General features: G+C 37.1%; 1 protein-coding gene across 1 annotated transcript in view; it reads right to left on the reverse strand.

The window, feature by feature from the left end:
- The window catches only part of DNAH8 (dynein axonemal heavy chain 8), a 504,073-nt gene that overhangs the window by 173,183 nt on the left and 313,235 nt on the right, over positions 1-17,655 (reverse strand). The window contains exons 59-63 of the mRNA XM_036768363.1: positions 16,001-16,193; positions 15,430-15,552; positions 12,462-12,592; positions 10,420-10,573; positions 9,345-9,509 (exon numbers count right to left, since the gene is read on the reverse strand). Of these exons, the coding sequence (XP_036624258.1) occupies positions 9,345-9,509; positions 10,420-10,573; positions 12,462-12,592; positions 15,430-15,552; positions 16,001-16,193 (766 nt within the window). The remainder of the gene's footprint in view (positions 1-9,344; positions 9,510-10,419; positions 10,574-12,461; positions 12,593-15,429; positions 15,553-16,000; positions 16,194-17,655) is intronic.

Here is a 17,655-nt window from a genome sequence, read left to right on the forward strand (position 1 = left end):
TACAGCCACTGGAGGGTTCTCAGGGAGCAAGAGCATTTCCAGCACAGTGTGGCTGGGGGTGCCTAGCTGTGGCTTGGAGGGGGAAAGGAGAGCAGAAGTTAGGCCCAGAACAAAGCTCAAAAAATACCAGTAAGAAGGACCTGAGACTAGAGGAACCATCCCCACGCCCCAGGAATAGAGGTGATCATAATAATAAGGTGCTAAAAATTAAAAAGCACAGACAAAGGAGAAAGAACCCAACCATAGACAGTTATTGTGGGAATAGAGAAGTCCTGGGTTAAGTATCAGAGTGTGACAGTGAATCAAAAAAAACATCTCCTACCCCAAAGAGTAATGTTACATGGTCACCTACTCAAAAATAATTCATAGAAGAACTCAAAATAGACTTCAAAAATCAAAGAAAAGATATTGAGGAAATTTTTTAAAAAGTAAGAACAATCCAAGAAAAATAAGATTATGAAAAGAAAGTCACGCAACTGGAAAAGGGAATCCAAAATCTTAAGAAAGAAAATGGCTCCTAGAAAATTAGAATCGAAGGGGCAGAGCTAAGATGGCAGAGTGAAAGCTGGGACACAGCTGAGCACTTTCACAAAATCTTTCAGATACCTCTAAAAAATGAATCAGAACAAATTTGAGAGTGTTAGAATCCACCAGGAGACAGAATGTGGCAGATTTCCAGCCCAGGAGAGTCCAGAAGATCAACAGGAAGGATCTGCTGCACCAGGCCGGGAGAGCTCAGAGTACTTAATCCACACTTGACCATAGCGAAGTGGGAACAAGGCTGGTGGCTTGAATCATCAGAGGCAGTAGCGATTACCAAACCTCTCAGCTCAGAACTCTATCAGAGCTGGGTGAGAGGAGTGCAGGGCCTGTGGCAGCAGCGCCAGCTACTCCTAGGGCTATCAGCCCACAGACTAAATGTTTCAAAAGTGACTACTTGAACTTCGGGGAGCCATGATGGCAGAGTAAATCATAAAGAAAAATCCTGAAATAGGGGAGACAGAAGTAGGGTATATATAGCAGTCTTTTAGCACAGCAAGCTAAGGAGATGAGGCTGAAGGGGACCAGTGAAAAATGGGAGGCGTCCCACCAAGCTTCACCTCAGCAGATCAGTGGGAGTTCCTGAGACTCAGCAAGGTGGAGCTAGCAAACACCAACACCAGGATCCCAGGCATGCCTATGCAGAGCCACGGGGATTGGCAAACACCAGCACAGATGATGGCTGAGACTACCCATGCTACAGGGGAGCCTTAGGGGAAAAGGAGACTTCCAGCAGTCAGACCACTCCTCCCAACACCTCACACTGTGAGCTTCAGTGGAACACTTAATTGGACCTCGATCCTTTGCACACACCAGCCAGCGCCAGCTTAGCACCAGGTGAGCAGCAGCATTATATAGCTTCTAGCTGACAAATCTAGAGGCCACAGCACACAAAGTCAGTAACCAGGACCCTAGCTCCTAACACCAGAAAACTGAGACAGAGCCCCCTGTGCCCCAGAGGCAGAGATCCACTTTAAAATCCAGAAAAAAAGCAATCACCATGATAAAGCAAACTAAAAAGGCAAAGACCACAGAATCTTACTATGGGAACAGGGAAGATCAAAATACGAATTCAGAAGAGGACAGTATTGACACTATTACCACATCTGAAACCTCAAAAGGAAATATGAACTGGTCTTAAGCAAAAAAAGCATTCTTGGAAGGGCTCAAGAAGGAATTAAAAAGCCAAATTAGAGAGGTAGATGAAAAATTGACCAATGATTTTAAAAATACAATTGACAAAATGAAAAAGAATTTCACTGAAGAGAACAACTACTTAAAAAGTAAAACTGGCCAAATGGATAAGGAGGTACAAAACCTATCTGGAGAAAATAACTCCTTAAAAGGAAAAATTGGCCAAATGGAAAAGGAGGCACAAAAGCTGACAGAAGAAAATAATTCGTTAAAAATTAGGATTGGGCAAGTAGAATAAAAAATAGAAGAAAATGTAAAATATCTCATTGGAAAAACAACTGACCTGAAAAACAGATCCAGGAAAGAAAATCTAAGAATTATTGGTCTACTGGAAAGCCATGATGAAAAAAAGAGCCTGGAAAGTATCTTCCAAGAAATCATCAAGGAATATTTCCCTGAGGTTCTAGAACCAAAGGGTAAAATAGTCATTGAAAGGATCCACCAATCACCTGCTGAAAGTGATCCCAAATTGAAAACTCCAAAGAATATTGCAGCCAAATTCCAGAATTATCAGTCAATGCAGTCAAAAAGAAACAATTCAAATATCACAGAACTACAGTCAAGATCACACAGGACCTTGCAGCTTCCACACTAAAAGATCAGAGGGACTGGAATATGATATTCCCCATAAGGTAAAGGAGCTTGAACTACAACCAAGGACCAACTACCCAGCAAAACTGAGCAAAATCTTTCAGGCAAAGAGATGGATACGCAATGAAATAAGGAACTTCCAGACCTTCCTGATGAAAAGGCCAGAGCTCAATGGAAAATTTGATCTTCAAATACAAGACTCAAGAGAGGCACAAAAATGTAAATGGGGAAAAAAAGACCTTGTTATTCAATAAAGACAAATTGTTTACATCCCTATAAGGGAGGATGATACTTGTTTATCTTGAGAATGGTACATTTATTGTGACATTTAAAAGATATATATACACACATATGTGTGTGTGTGTGTGTGTGTGTGTGTGTGTATGTATACACACACATATGGAGAGAGAGAGAGAGGGAAGGTGTCTGTATAAATTAACAGATGTGAGGATAAAAAACCTAATTAAGGGGTGCAGGAAGGAGGAGGCAGAAAAGGGCTAATTACATCCCATGAAAATGTACAAAAACATATTATAGTAGAGGGAAAGAAGGGAAGGAGAAGAGCATTGTTTGAGCTTTACTCTCATAAGATTTGGTTCAAGGAGGGAATAACATACTGTTTATAGTTAGAAGGAAGGGAAGAAGTAGTAAGGGAAAAGGGAGGGGGGCTAGTAAGAAGGGAAAATTGAGGGAAGCACTGGTCAAAAGCAAAACTCTTTTGAGGGAGGGAAAGGAGAAAGGAGAAATAAAAGCATAAACGGGGTGGGGGGAACAGGATGGAGAGAAAGACACAGATAGTAGTCATAACTGTGAATGTGAATGGGATGAACTCTCCCATAAAATGGAGGCAGAGAGCAGAATGGATTAAAAACCATCATCCTACAACATGTTGTTTACAAGAAACACATTTGAAACAGGGGGATACACACAGGGTAAAGGTAAAAGGCTGGAGTAGAATATATTATGCTTCAGCTGAAGTAAAAAAAGCAGGGGTAGAAATCCTAATCTCAGACAAAGCAAAAGGAAAGATAGATCTAATTCAAAGAGATAAGGAAGGAAACTTTATCCTGTGAAAAGGCACCATAGACAATGAAGTAATACCATTACTTAACATATATGCACCAAGCATTATAGCAGGCAAATTCTTAGAGGAAAAGTTAAGAGAGTTACAGGAAGAAACAGACAGCAAAACTATACTAGTGGAGGACCTCAACCTTCCCTTCTCTGAACCTGAAAAAGGTCTCAAAAGGAAAACTCCTAGGAATATTGTAGCCAAATTCTAGAGTTCCAGGTCAAGGAGAAAATATTGCAAGCAGCCAGAAAGAAACGATTTGAGCATTGTGGAAACATAATCAGGATAACACAAGATCTAGCAGCTTCTACATTAAGGGAATGAAGGGCTTGGAATATGATATTCCAGAGGTCCAAGGGGCTAGGTTTAAGACCAAGAGTCACCTACCCAGCAAAACTGAGTATAATACTTCAGGGCAAAAACTACTTTTAATGAAATAGAGCACTTTCAAGCTTTCTTGATGAAAAGACCAGAGCTGAATAGAAAATTTGACTTTCAAATACAAGAATCAAGAGAAACATGAAAAGGTAAACGGGAAAGTGAAACCATAAGGGACCTACTAAAGTTGAACTGTTTACATTCCTACACGGAAATATGATATTTGTAACTCATGAGACCTTTCTCAATATTAGCGTAGTTGAAGGGAATATACATACATAATATACATATACATACGTACATATATATTTATATATATACACATACATATATACATATACATATACATATACATATACATATACATATACATATACATATACACATACATATATACATATACATATACATATACATATATATATATATATACATATATATATTTCCATACAGACAAAGGGGACAGGGTGAGTTGAATATGAAGGGATGATATCTAAAAAAATAAAATTAAGGGGTGAGATTGAAATATATTGGGAGAAGGAGAAAGTGACAGATAGAATGGGGGTAAATTATCTGACATAAAAGAGGCAAGAAAAAGCTGTTATAATGTAAGGGAAGAGGGAGGAGGTGAAAGGCAATGAGTGAACCTTACTCCCATTGGATTTGGCTTCAGGAGGGAATAACATACACACTCAACTGGGTATCTTACCCTACAGGAAAGTAGGGGAGCAGAGTTAGAGAGGACATAATGGTAATCAGGGAAGGATTTTTTCCAGGTATTTTAAGTGCCTTTAATGAGTCTGGCCTTTGTTTGAATGGGGCAGTTAAAGTGGGATCTTTTGTCTTGGAATGCTTCTCAGCAGTGGAGAAGTTAAAAGTCACTGATTTGTATATGATGTGGTGCTTTCCCACAAGAATGCTAAGTTGGCCCCAGCCCTCAGGATCTTCAACAGGGTATATGTGCTGGAAGGTTAGTGTTTCACTTTTGGAGGTACACTTATTGAAAAAATGTGGGTGATGAGACTCTGGGCAAGCCGTTGAAGCCACCCTTCCTGCTTTGTAACCCTGATGTTGGTGATTCTCTGGTAACTATGTACTGAGATGTTGGACAGAAGGCTAGAAGCCTGTCTACTGGTTTGTGTTATTTGATCTGTTGGCATTTTCTGTTTGTATTTGCCCTGAAGTTCAGGGGGCTGATATTTCCCCCTGAACTAAGTGAATGATGTATGTATGTTTAATTAAACTGAAATTGTTAACTCCTTAAAGTTGCTTTTCTTAGAAAAGCAGATCAAAGAACCTGTGTTGGCAGCCCTTCCTGTGTGCTGCTGTTGTTGGTCTTATACAGCCACAGTAGCTGCTAGCAGATTGTTGTTACAGGGGGTAGTCGAAAGCAAACACTTTTGAAAAGGGACAGTGTTAAAGGAGAAAATTGAATAAATGGGGGACGGGATAGGATGGAGGAAAATATAGTCTTTCACAACATGACTATTAGGGAAGTGTTTTGCAAAACGATACATGTATAACCTATATTGAATTGCTTGCCTTCTCAAGGATGGTGGGTGGGGAGGGAAGAAGGGAAATAATTTGAAATTCAAAGTTCTAAAAGCAAATGTTAAAAATTGTTTTTACATGCAATTGGAAAATAAGATACACAGGCATGGGGTATAGAAATCTCTCTGGCCATACAAGAAAGTAAAGGAGAAAGGGATAGGAGATGGGAGAGTAGAGTGACAGAAGGGAGAGTAGACTGGGGAAAGGGGCAATCAGAATACACGCCATCTTGGAGTAGTGGGGAGGGTAGATACGGGGAGAAAATTTGTAATTCAAAATACTGTGGAAATCAATGGTGAATACTAAAAATAAATTAATCTTAAAAAAAGAGATATAGAATGTTACAAAATGCAAAATGGATAATTTTGATTACATTAAATGCAAAAGTTTTTGTAGAAACAAAGCTAATGCAACCAAGATTAGGAGTGAAGCAGAAAATTGGGAAAGAATTTTTACAACCAGTGTTTCTGATAAAGGCCTCATCAATAAAATATACAAAGAACTGAGTCAAATTTATAAGAATACAAGTCATTCCCCAGTTGATAAATGGTCAAAGGATATGAACAGGCAGTTTTCAGAGGAAGAAATTAATGATATCTATAGTCATATGAAAAAAAATGCTCTAAATTACTATTGATTAGAGAAATGCAAATCAAATCAAAACAACTCTTAGGTACCATGTCTCACCTGTCAGATTGGCTAACATGACAAAACAAGAAAATAATACATGCTAGAGAAGATGGGGGAAAATTGGAACACTAATGCATTGTTGGTGGAGTGGTGAACTAATCCAACTATTCTGGAGAGCAATTTGGAACTATGCCCAGAGAACTATAACAATGTGCATACCCTTTGACTCAGCAATACCACTTCTAGGACTACATGCCAAAGAGATCATACAAGCAAGAAAAGGACCCGAATGTACAAAAATATATATAGCAGCTCTTTTTGTGGTAGCAAAGAATTGGAAATCAAGGGGATGCCCAGCAATTGAAGAATGGCTAAACAAGTTGTGGTATATGAATGTAATGGAATAATATTGTGCTACAAGAAATGAAGAGCGAATAGATTTCATAATAACCTGGAAAGACTTATGTGAACTGATGCTGCTCTTCCTGGAGCAGAACCAGGAGAACATTATACATAATTACAGACACATTCTATCTGTGATGACTAACTTTGATAGACTTGGCTCTTCTCAGCAATGCAAGGTTCTAAGACAACTCAAAAGACTCATGATGGATAAAGCAAGTCACATCCAAAGAAAGAATTACAGTCTGAAAACAGACTGAAGCAAACTATTTGCGTTATCTCTCTCTCTCTCTCTCTCTCTCTCTCTCTCTCTCTCTCTCTCTCTCTTACTCTCTCTCTCTCTCTCTCTCTCTCTCTCTCTCTCTCTCTCCCCCCCCCCTCTGTTTCTTTTTCCTCGTGGTTCATTCCATTGGTTATGATTTTTCTTTATAATTTGACTATTGTGAAAATATGTTTAATGTGAAGGTACATGTGGAACCTCTGGCGGATTACATGCCATCTTGGGTGGGGAGGGGGAGAAAATCTGAAACTCAAAAACTTGTGCAACTGAATGCTGTAAACTAAAAATAAATTTAAATTAAAAAGATAATTAGAATTTAGCATGGGGAAGTGAATGACATTATAAGATACCAAGAAATAATAAAACATTCAAAAGAATGAAAAAATAGAAGAGAATGTGAAAAATCTTTTAAGAAAACAATTGATCTAGAGAATAGATCAAGAAGAGAAAACACAAGAATAATTGGACTACCTGAAAGCTACTATCAAAAACTGGATCTTGATCCAATAATACAAGAAATAATAAAGGAAAATTATCCTGAAGTGTTAGAACAAGAGGGGAAAATAGAAATAGAAAAAAATCCACCAATCACCACCTGAAAGATCCTCAGAGGAAAACCTACAGGAATTTCATAGCCAAATTCAGAAACCCCCAGGTTAAGGAGAAAATATTACGAGCAATAAGAAAAATATTTAAATATATTGAAGCCACAATTAGAATTACACAAGACCTAGCAGTAGCTACACTAAAAGACTGCAGGTCTTGTAACACTATATATCAAAGAGCATAAGAACTGGGGTTGCAGGCAAAAATATCATACCCAGCAAAGTTAATTATAATCCTGAACAAAAAAATGGATATACAATGAACTGACAGAATTTCAGGATTTTGTTTCAAAAAGACCAGAACTTAAGAGAAAATCTTACATACAAGATCCAAGAGAAATATAAGGTAAACATCAAAGACTAATTACAAGGGACTGAATAAGGACAAATTATTTACATTTTATACACAGAAAAGTAACCTGTATGTCTAAGATTGTCGCTGGTAATTGGGTAGCTCGAAAGAAAGAGGAGGGTAGAGCTGAGTATGGTGTGGTTCCAAAAATGTGATTCTAAAAGATGGGGGAGGAGGGCTGGTAGTTCTGGAACCTAACTCTCATAAGGAATAGGTCAAAGAGGGAACAATACATATCTATCTAGAAGAGAGGGATAAGGAACATGGAGAGGCAAAAAGAGGGATAGGGAATAAGATAAGAGGGTATATAGAATGGTGTGTAGATTAACAGGAATGGAATAAAGAGGGAACAACATACATATTTAGAATGGTATGAAAATCTTCTAAATTCAGAAAGAAACAAGAAGGTAAGAGTATAGGATAGAGGGAGAGGATAAGAGATGGACTCTTGAAGGGAGGGAGGTTAAGAAATAGGAGGGCAAGGTAGCAGGTAGAAATAAAGCACAGGAGTAAGGGCAGATAGGAATAGGGTGAGAAGGACAGTGAGGAAAGTAGGAAGAAGGAAAATATACAAGTAATTATAGCTTAGAATGTGAATGGGATGAATTTACCCATAAAATAGAAACTGACAGCAGATTAAAAATTTGAATTCAAAAATATCTTGCTTTCAGGAAATGCTATAAAAATGAGAGATACACAGAAACATAGAACAAAGATCAGGAATAGAATTTATTATGTTACCTAGGTAATCTATTTATGTAATGCCATCCTAATTAAATTACTAAAAGAAAAACTACCTTACTGAATCAGAAAAAATAATAAAAGGATTCATTTGGGAGAGTAGAGGGTCAGAAACTTCAAGGAAACCAGGGGGAAAAGATGTGAAGGAACAAGATTCAGTAGTGTCAGACCTTAAACCATATTATAAGGTTAGAGCAGTGTTAAAGTGTAAAATGTATAATTTTGATTATTTTAAATTAAAGTTTTCTTGTATAAATAAAACCTATGTAACCAAGAATAGAGGATGTGTGGTCCCTAGTGGTGAAAGCCATATAGTGAAAGTCTTAACAAGGATCCAGTGACCAGTACACAATCTTGTGTGTCTGGACACCTATACAATTGCATTGGCCTTGAGTCCTGAGGTTCTGGACTTAAGCCCAGTACTAAGAAGTAAATCAAAACATTAGCTAAATACCAATGACATATGTAATGATGCTCTTGTCACTCCTTTCTTTGTTTGATTTCTATAATAACCATGGGGCTTTTTCAGGGTCTTTGCAGGGATCCACTGAATCATCTGGCCACCACAAATATATAGGGAACTAAGCCAAATTTATAAAAATAAGGACCATTCCCCAATTCAAAGTAATATATCTATACTTTATAGTCTTAAAGACTGGGGACACTGAAACATTAAGTGAATTGCCCATGAACACATAGTTTAAAAGTATCTGAGTTTTCTGATTCTAAGGCTGGCTATCTATCTAATATACTACTGTTGCCTCTCATTATCAGCTTATTGAATTATAAAATATAGAATACAAGATTTTGATGAGATAAAAAACATGCAATTTAGCGAAGAGTTTGCTTCATCTACCTCAAGTTTAAAATGTAAGCTGAGTCATCTTGCTAGAGAGAAAATTACTTTTATATTTACATATGTACAAGGATAACTACATATATATTACAGGAATATATATTCATATATGCATATATGGAAACATACAGATACACAAAAGAAAAACTCACTGGAGAAAAGCAGAGAACAACATGCAAATTTTTCCGTGATCTTCCTATGAAATACTCATAAAGATTATCAAAGGTAGGAGGGTGACGAGGCATTTCCTTTTTCATCACTGATATTAGTCCTTGAGTAATCTCATCCAACTCATCCCGAGCAAATAAATTAGAGATCTTTGAGGAAGTGATAAGGAAATACTAAACATTAATTTTTTTCCCAAATCCAATATGCTGCCAAATCTTGCACTTTCCCCCTCTATATAGTATTTGCCTCTGGAATCTTTCTTTCCATTTGTCTCCACAATGGGTCTGGCCTATGGGTCATTTTCAACCTATACTACATGCCTTTCTACTAAGCCTTCAAAGACTTTGTTTCTCACCAGTTAATTAAAATGGCTGTCACTAAAATAATCTTTCACCCCCCTCTTCCAAGCTACTCATTTTAAAAGCTTAGAATGAAACCTAGCCCATAAGTATAATTAAGTACATACTGCTTCTAATTAAGGCGGGCATTCAATTCTATTCCCCAACACCAACCTTTTAAAACTCTTAACAAGGCTCTTCTGTACAGTGGTTTTGTTGTGGAAAACAACCAAGGAAATACATTTTCTAACACTGCACCAAAAAAAGCATCTGTTTAAAATTTAGCTCTAAAAATGCTGCCAGTTGGCCAATATGGATCTCACATTCTTGCACTTTTTATTCTCAAATATAGTTTTTTCAGAACACTATATAATCAATGCTTATGATATTTTACCTATAAGTACAGAAAGAGTCAAATGAATAACAGACTCATGTTAAGAGATAGGTTCAAGGGCCATCTGAGAAATACATCCAAGAAAAGTATAGGAAGCTGGGTAAGGAAATAGAACATGTAGAACACTGCACTTGGGCAGCTGCAAATTCACGTAAATATGAACTTTCATTTTTTCCAATAAAATACAAATTTGTTAGATTTACTCTAGTATCAGGCCAAAATTAAGAAGTAGGACTCAGGAAGCATATCTCTAAAAACCCGTTCTCCCTTTCAAATACTATTTTTAAACAGAAAAGATATGCCTTGTTTACTACTTCAAGATTCTACCTCTCCTGAAGATAGCAAGTTATTAAGATACTCCAGAAATGCCTCATCTTTTATTTCATTGTCAGTAAAGATAAAAGTGATTCCTTTTCCTTCAGCTCCAGCAACATGGTACAATCCCTTCAAGTCATCTGTCAGATTGGAGACATTATAAGACCTAAAAGGATAAGTAGTAAGAAATTTAAAATCACCTCCAAACAGAATCATGACATACATGTATAACACAAATCTATTGATGGCTATGACTCATATAGACCCTTCTCACTCAGTTTGAAAATATTTTTAATAGCCTACCACATGCACAAAATGACAGTGGAAAGTTAGAAAAAAGAAAATATAGCTGTGATTACAAATTAAAAAACCATTTGTTGGAAATCGAATACCCAAAAGAATAGATTCTTAAAGATTTGGGATATGAGAAATATAACTATACTGTTTTCCTGAGGTGGCAATCTCTAAGAATTGAGACCTGAATACTGAATGTAGTACAGAAGGGAATTTTTAGTTCTGACAGGTCTTAAGAAAGATGTTCTTAGCTTTACTCCAACAAATCAATGCAGTGATAGAATTAGAAGGAGAAACAGTTAACTGGGGGAAAAATCTTTACAGCAAGTTTCTGTGAAAAGATCTTTCCAAGAGCTATAGAAAATTGATATGAATAGCTAAGTCCAAGAGCCATTGCCCAATGGATAGATGGGCAAAGGATATGAACTGGAAATTTTCAAAAGAAGAACAGCAAGCTAACAACCATATGAAAAAATGTTCCAAATAACTGGTAATAAAAGAAATATAAATTAAAATAAATCTAAGATTCTACTTCCTACCCATTAGATTAGCAACAGGACAAAAAAGGAAAGTGATAATTGTTGGAGGGCTCTGGAAAAAGAAGCATGCTAATATACTGTTGGCAGAGCTGTGAAGTGATCTGTCATCTAGTAAGAATTTGGAATTAGGTCCCAAGAGTTACTCAACTCTACTTATGCTTTGAGCCTTATATACCAAGGATTTTTTTTAAAATGAAAGAATCCATAGGTACAAGATTTTTTATAGTAGCTTTTTTTATCATGCCAAAGAACTAGAAAAAAAGTATATAACCATTAATTGAGCTAAGTAGCACGGTAGATAGAGTGCCAAACCTGGAGTCAGGAAGACTTGAGTTCAAATCCAGCCTCAGACACTCTCTACTAGTTGTGTGACCTTGGGCAAGTCACTTAATCACCATTTGTCTCAGTTTCCTCATTTGTAAAATAGGGATAATAATAGCATCTTTCTCCCAAAGATTGTTGTGAGCATCAAATGAGGTAACATTTCTAAAGTGCCTGACTAGTAAATGCCAACTATTATTATTATTACTATTATTATGATTATGATTAATTCAGGGAATAGCAAATTGACTATGGTATATGAATATAACAGTATATTATTAGTCCTTAAGGAATGACCCAAAGAGAAACTTGAAAAGACTTAGATAAACTGATAGAGAGGGAAGCGAGTAGAAATGGAAATACAATTTACACAATGACTTCAATAGTGTAAAGAAAAACAGCTACAAAGGACTTAAGACTACAATGACCACAATGGCCAGAGAGTTAGTGGGAGATAGTGATACTAAAAAAACGGAAGAAAAGAAAATATAGCCAATGAGTCATTAAGAATAAACAGAACGGGCAGTGCTGGAACTATGATATCAAATTTGAATTACATTTTTAAAAACCCAACAAGCTGTAAGTAATGGAGGGAAGGAAACCATACATAGCAAAAGTTTGCCTCCCTTTTTAAAATTTCTTTGTGAAATATGATCATGTTTGCTGATATTTATCAATTTCGTAATAAAAAAATAAAATCGAAAGAGGCATTGTAAACATACTTATCTATGTTTTATAATAATCTGTTTCCCCTATTTTGTAGGGAAAATCAGATTGAGCAAGAAATGAGTTGGCATAATTATTTCTTGAAAATGCAAACATTTAATTCCAAAGAAATTATTTGTCTATCTGTCTATCTATCCATCTATCTATTTATTGCATCATCTTGATACCTCTTACCTAGTCAGAGTTATCTGGAATATCCGATATCCAGCTATAAAAGAAGCCAACCTTGCAAGACTCTGTTTTCCTGAACCACCAACACCTACAAGCAGGGCATTTCCACATGATGTCCGAATTATGCGTGAAATCTATGTTGAAGCAATATAGTATTCATTTGAAGATACATTAAAAGAATCTAAGATATCTTCACACCAAAATGGCCAATGGCTTACATGTACAGTACTGTCATTTGAGAATGTTAAAATGCCACCAAATACTCCATTTCAAACTTGATAAAAATTCAAATACCAACCCCTTTCCTACCTCCCTCTTCTTCAAAAAAACAAACCAAGCTGCCCCCACCCCCAGTTTTCAGTCATACTTAACTTAATTTAGCTGAGATGAGCAAAAAAGTTAAATAAGTGTAGTTTCATGGCCCAGGATTCTAGGATTGTTAATCAACTAGTTAACAGATGGAGCCAAGCGGTACTGAAGAAGCATCAATGTAAACCTTACACAGTGCAAACCTTTTCAAAAAGCAGAAAATTGGGGACTCAAACCCAAGCTTTCTGAATCAAAATCCAGTGTTCTCTCTGCTGTACTAAGTCCACCCTATACTATGTAAAATCATACCAGTCTGACAGCTTAACACAAAGATCAGGCTTTTACAGCAGCTTCTAGATTTCACTTTTAGGCTGACCTTGTAGGACCCTCAGTAATAAGCAGCTGCCTCTTACAAGCAAGTTTAGTCAGATCAGCATGCAGACAAGAGCATAACTAACAAGGCAGACCCTAAATATCAGTGTGCATTCCATTCATTTACATTCCTGCTTCTTCCTGTGACTCATTCCTTGGCGATTTTCCTGACAAACTGACTATGGCTTGGATCTCCTAGTCCTGCACCCCTTTTTTTCCCCGTGAGATAAAATATTCTTGAGTCACTCCCTAAGTGTCCATGGCCAACAGGGATCCTAGATGCTGCTATTTGGGCCCTGAGAAGCAGCTGGAAGAGCTGTAGACCTGGAACTCGACTCTTTAGCAGCAGCTGGATTAGACCTCAACATAAATGACTAATTTCCAGGAGCAGGTCATATTCCTGTGTGAGGAGACACTAGACCCACATCCAGTGGTGGGCACTGGAGACAACATGGCACAGTGGAAAAGCCTGCTGGGTCAGGAGAACCTGCGTTCAAAAACCGACTGACTCTTAATAGCCAAGTGTCCAAAGACACATCTTCTCTGAGCTTAAGTTTTCTTAACTGTAAAATGAGGACAATGCTAACAGCGGTGCCTAACTTACAGGTTTATTGTGAAGATTAAATAAGATCAAGATCACCACTCCTCCACACAAAATAATCTGTTTTAGCTTTTCCCCCAATAACAACCTGCTCTGCAGCCCTGTGTACCAGAGAGACTGAAGGATACCAAAGTCAATCTGGAACATTTTCTGTAGGTCACTAAAGACAATGATAGGCACTGAATGCCCAAGGGAGCCCACAGAAGTTAAGGATCATAACTGATTTTCCATCAAGAGTCTCCACTCAGACTGGAGTTATTATTAGATTTCAGAATGGGCAATTGGTCCATTCCTTTCACCCAAGTGAACGGAAAGCTACAGTCTATTTCATGAAACCACCAATCTCAAAATCTATTTACCTCTATATTCTTTTGGTGGCAAATATAATTTAGTCTATACTTATGTCTATCAAATCCTTGCTCCACTCTCAGTGATCACCAACAGATAGGAACTGATTATAGTGAAGAGGACAATAGAATTTAGACTTGTAAGGGAATTTTTAAAGGTCTAATCTCATCATTTTAAAGATGAGAAAATTGGGGTATATAGAAATTAAGAGATTTGCTTAAGGTCATTTTGATGGTAACCAGCAGAGCTTAAATTCACATCCATGTTTTTCTGACTCCAAAACCAGTTTTGAATCCTTCCACATTGTTTCGTGGATTGGAGGAATTAAAGATTAGAAAAAGCAGGTCTGTAAATCTCTAAGCCCTGTTGAGCTCATGAAAATTTCCCCCTTCATCTTGGTCTAGGGACCTGGGGTAGAATCCTAGAAGGGGGAATGTTAAAAAAAGTCCTGGCCAATAAGAAGTTTCTTTGTGTTAAACAAATATAAGGTCTTTAGGGTGCAGATTGAATATAAAAGGCAGAAATGAAGAATGGTATAGTCCTGAGTGACTCAATATTCAGTTTACAGTATTCTTTTTTCCATGTATCTGAATTGTCCCTATTCCTACTCCTCCACCTTTGATTTCCCAGGCAACCCAACCCTGATTTTGATTTTAGGGACTTAGGCTTTATCTTGTTCTACAGCTAACTGAATGAGTTACCTATCTCCAGGTCCATTTTATCCCTTATAAAGTGAAAGGATTAGACTGGATAGTCACCAAGGTGCCTTCCAAATCTGAAATTCTATAAAGGTCTGTGATCAGCTAATACATTCTTTTCATTTTCCTCATCAAATCTTGTCAAGAATGATCACTCTTTCTGATTTTCTTCAGTTTTCTTTCTCATTCCATCTTTGACTCATCTACCAATTATTTTATATTATCACATAGTCACCTGTTATACATTTACATTTTACAATTTCATATACCGGGAAAAAATTTAACATAATAGCCCAATACCACGGAGGGATGGGATATTTCTTCACAGGAAGAACCTTCTGTAACCTCAGTAACAGGTTAATAACCTCCTTAAAAAATTGAAGTATAGAAGGACTCAAGTACAAAAACAATTCAATCCTGACTTTTTTCCCTGATGGTGCTACATACATGAATGCAAAAAAAAATTTTTAGCCAAAACATTTGATGCAAGTTCTAATGGGCACAGTCTATACTGTTCTCCTCTCTACTCCAACTTCCACCCTTGCTCCACCATTCAAAGTATCTGATACCCAGAATAGTATAGTTGTTTATGAAATTCAGTTTTGGACTATCATGAACGTATCAGTAAATAATATGACATAACCTTAATAAGATGAGTCATTGCATCTTTGAAAAACACCAAATCAAGACTTGTTCCTCTAATAAGTTCATTGAACTGTCTCTGATAAAACACTAGTTTTTCAGCCAGAAATTCAAAACTTGGTATCTGAGAAGCAGGATGTGGAGAAGAAAAAACAGGGAAGGAAAAAGAAATATTATTAGATAAAAAAATTTATAGCATCAACAAGTCTAAAAGCATCTAACTACAATTGTAGGGGAAAATCTCCCTTGGACTTCTGAAGAGTTATTTTCTTTCTCTTTTTACTGTTATTTTTAAATAATAAAATGATAATTTGATATGGTCAGAGTTCTCTTATGAACTCGTCTAGTTGTCCTATATTACCTTTTAAGAATATAGGCCTAAACAAAATACACTTGAAAATAGTCACCTTTTCAAGGTGAAGAGTAAAACTGGTGTCTGTTTTGATATCTATAATCCTCCCCAAGAATGAGGGGTATCAAATCGCTAAAGTATATTTTTTTAACTGAAAGTAGAGAAATCCCTAAGGGTATATAGATGACCTAAAATAACCTACTGAAATACTGATAAGTACCAATTCATAGATTTTGGGTACTTCAAATACAGCATCTTCAGGTTCATCACCAGTTGGTTCAGGCATGTCACGAAGAAAATCTACAAAGTATGGTTCTGGAAGAAGTAATGATACTGCATCTGGGTCGACATGTTCATCAATAACTCGAATAATTTGTGAATTAAACCACATTTCATCTTCAACGCAAATGAATCTAAAATAGAAGATGAAATAATATGATGTACTTACCTAAAAGTTGACAAAATCTAGGTAGGAAAGCACAGTGATTTATTCAAATAACTAAAATAAAAAATAAATGACTGAACTTCCTCCTAGTCCTGCCCCTCCCCTTTGGAAGCTTGAACTAATGCCCTCTACCATATGTAGAAGGAAGAAAGGTCCTCCATCTGCACCTTAGTTTGCAAAACTGGATTAAATGGATACTTGTTTGGAGTCAAAAGTCTATGGCCAGGAGCAAAGTCAGTTTGGGGTATTTTTAATGGACTCACATTCCTCTTTTCTGCATTATGAAGCTATTTTTACATAGATATATTACAGTGACATAATAGTGCTGAACGCCTTCACAAGTGAGGAAGCTATTGTGCATAAATATGAAGTGAGAAATTTTAAAGAGCTAAATAGCAGAGAGAAGGCAAGGATTCATCTGTACTCTCCCTTAAACCCCTCCAAATATCTTTTAATAACGCCTTAAAACAAATTCTGGAGTGGCAGAAACCAACAAAAGGATGGGGTGAAACAATTTTCCAGCCAAAGACAACTTAGGTCTGTTGCACCAGGGTGAGAGTGGAGCACAGTTTAGTGCAGGCCTCGAAGACTGGGCTCCAGCAAACTAGGAGCAGGCTTAGGAGCAACTGAGTCATCATCAGCAACAGCTGCTGCTTCTGGAGCTCTCAGCCCACAGTCAAAGAACTGGTCAAAGGAGATTACAGGGATTTCTTGGCTGGGTAGGACTCTGCTGCTTTGTCCATACAAAGATCCAAGTCACAGTCCTGGGTGACAGTCTCCAGGTGAGGATGAGCAGTAGCACACCAGAGGTTGTTGCTACAGTGGATCAGGGACCCTTGTCACAGTTCCAAGGTAGAAAAGAAAGCTTGGGGTCACTCTCAGACCAGAGCACAAGCCAGGTGAGTAGTTAACACACCTCTCCTTAGAACATACTACATTGGAAGAGCTGAAAACTTGCAGGTCCCCAGAAATATCTCTAAAAACAGCTGCACAAAACCCCTGAAGCTTCAGATAGTGCACCCTCCACTCAGATAGCAAAGCCCCACTTTAACAAAGAGCTAAAAGTCAAGAAACAGGCTAGAAAAATGAGCAAATGACAGGAAAACTCTGACTATAGAAAGTTACCATGGTGACAAGTAAGATGAAAAAACACACTCAGAAGAAAACAATAAAGTCAAAACTCCTACATGTAAAGCCACAAAGAAAAATATGAATTGGTCTCAGGCCATGAAAGAACTCAAAAAGGATTTTAAAAATCTCTCCAGGTAAAGGGAAAATTGGGAAGAGAAATGATAGTTATGCAAGAAAATCATGAGAAAAGTCAACAGCTTGGTAAAGGAGGCACAAAAAAAATTCTGTAGAAAATAATACCTTAAAAAACAGAATAGGCCAAATGGTAAAAATGGTACAAAATCCAAGGAGCAGAACAC

This window comes from Trichosurus vulpecula, chromosome 7 (genome assembly GCF_011100635.1).
Source record: "Trichosurus vulpecula isolate mTriVul1 chromosome 7, mTriVul1.pri, whole genome shotgun sequence".
NCBI classification, from domain to species: Eukaryota; Metazoa; Chordata; class Mammalia; order Diprotodontia; family Phalangeridae; genus Trichosurus; species Trichosurus vulpecula.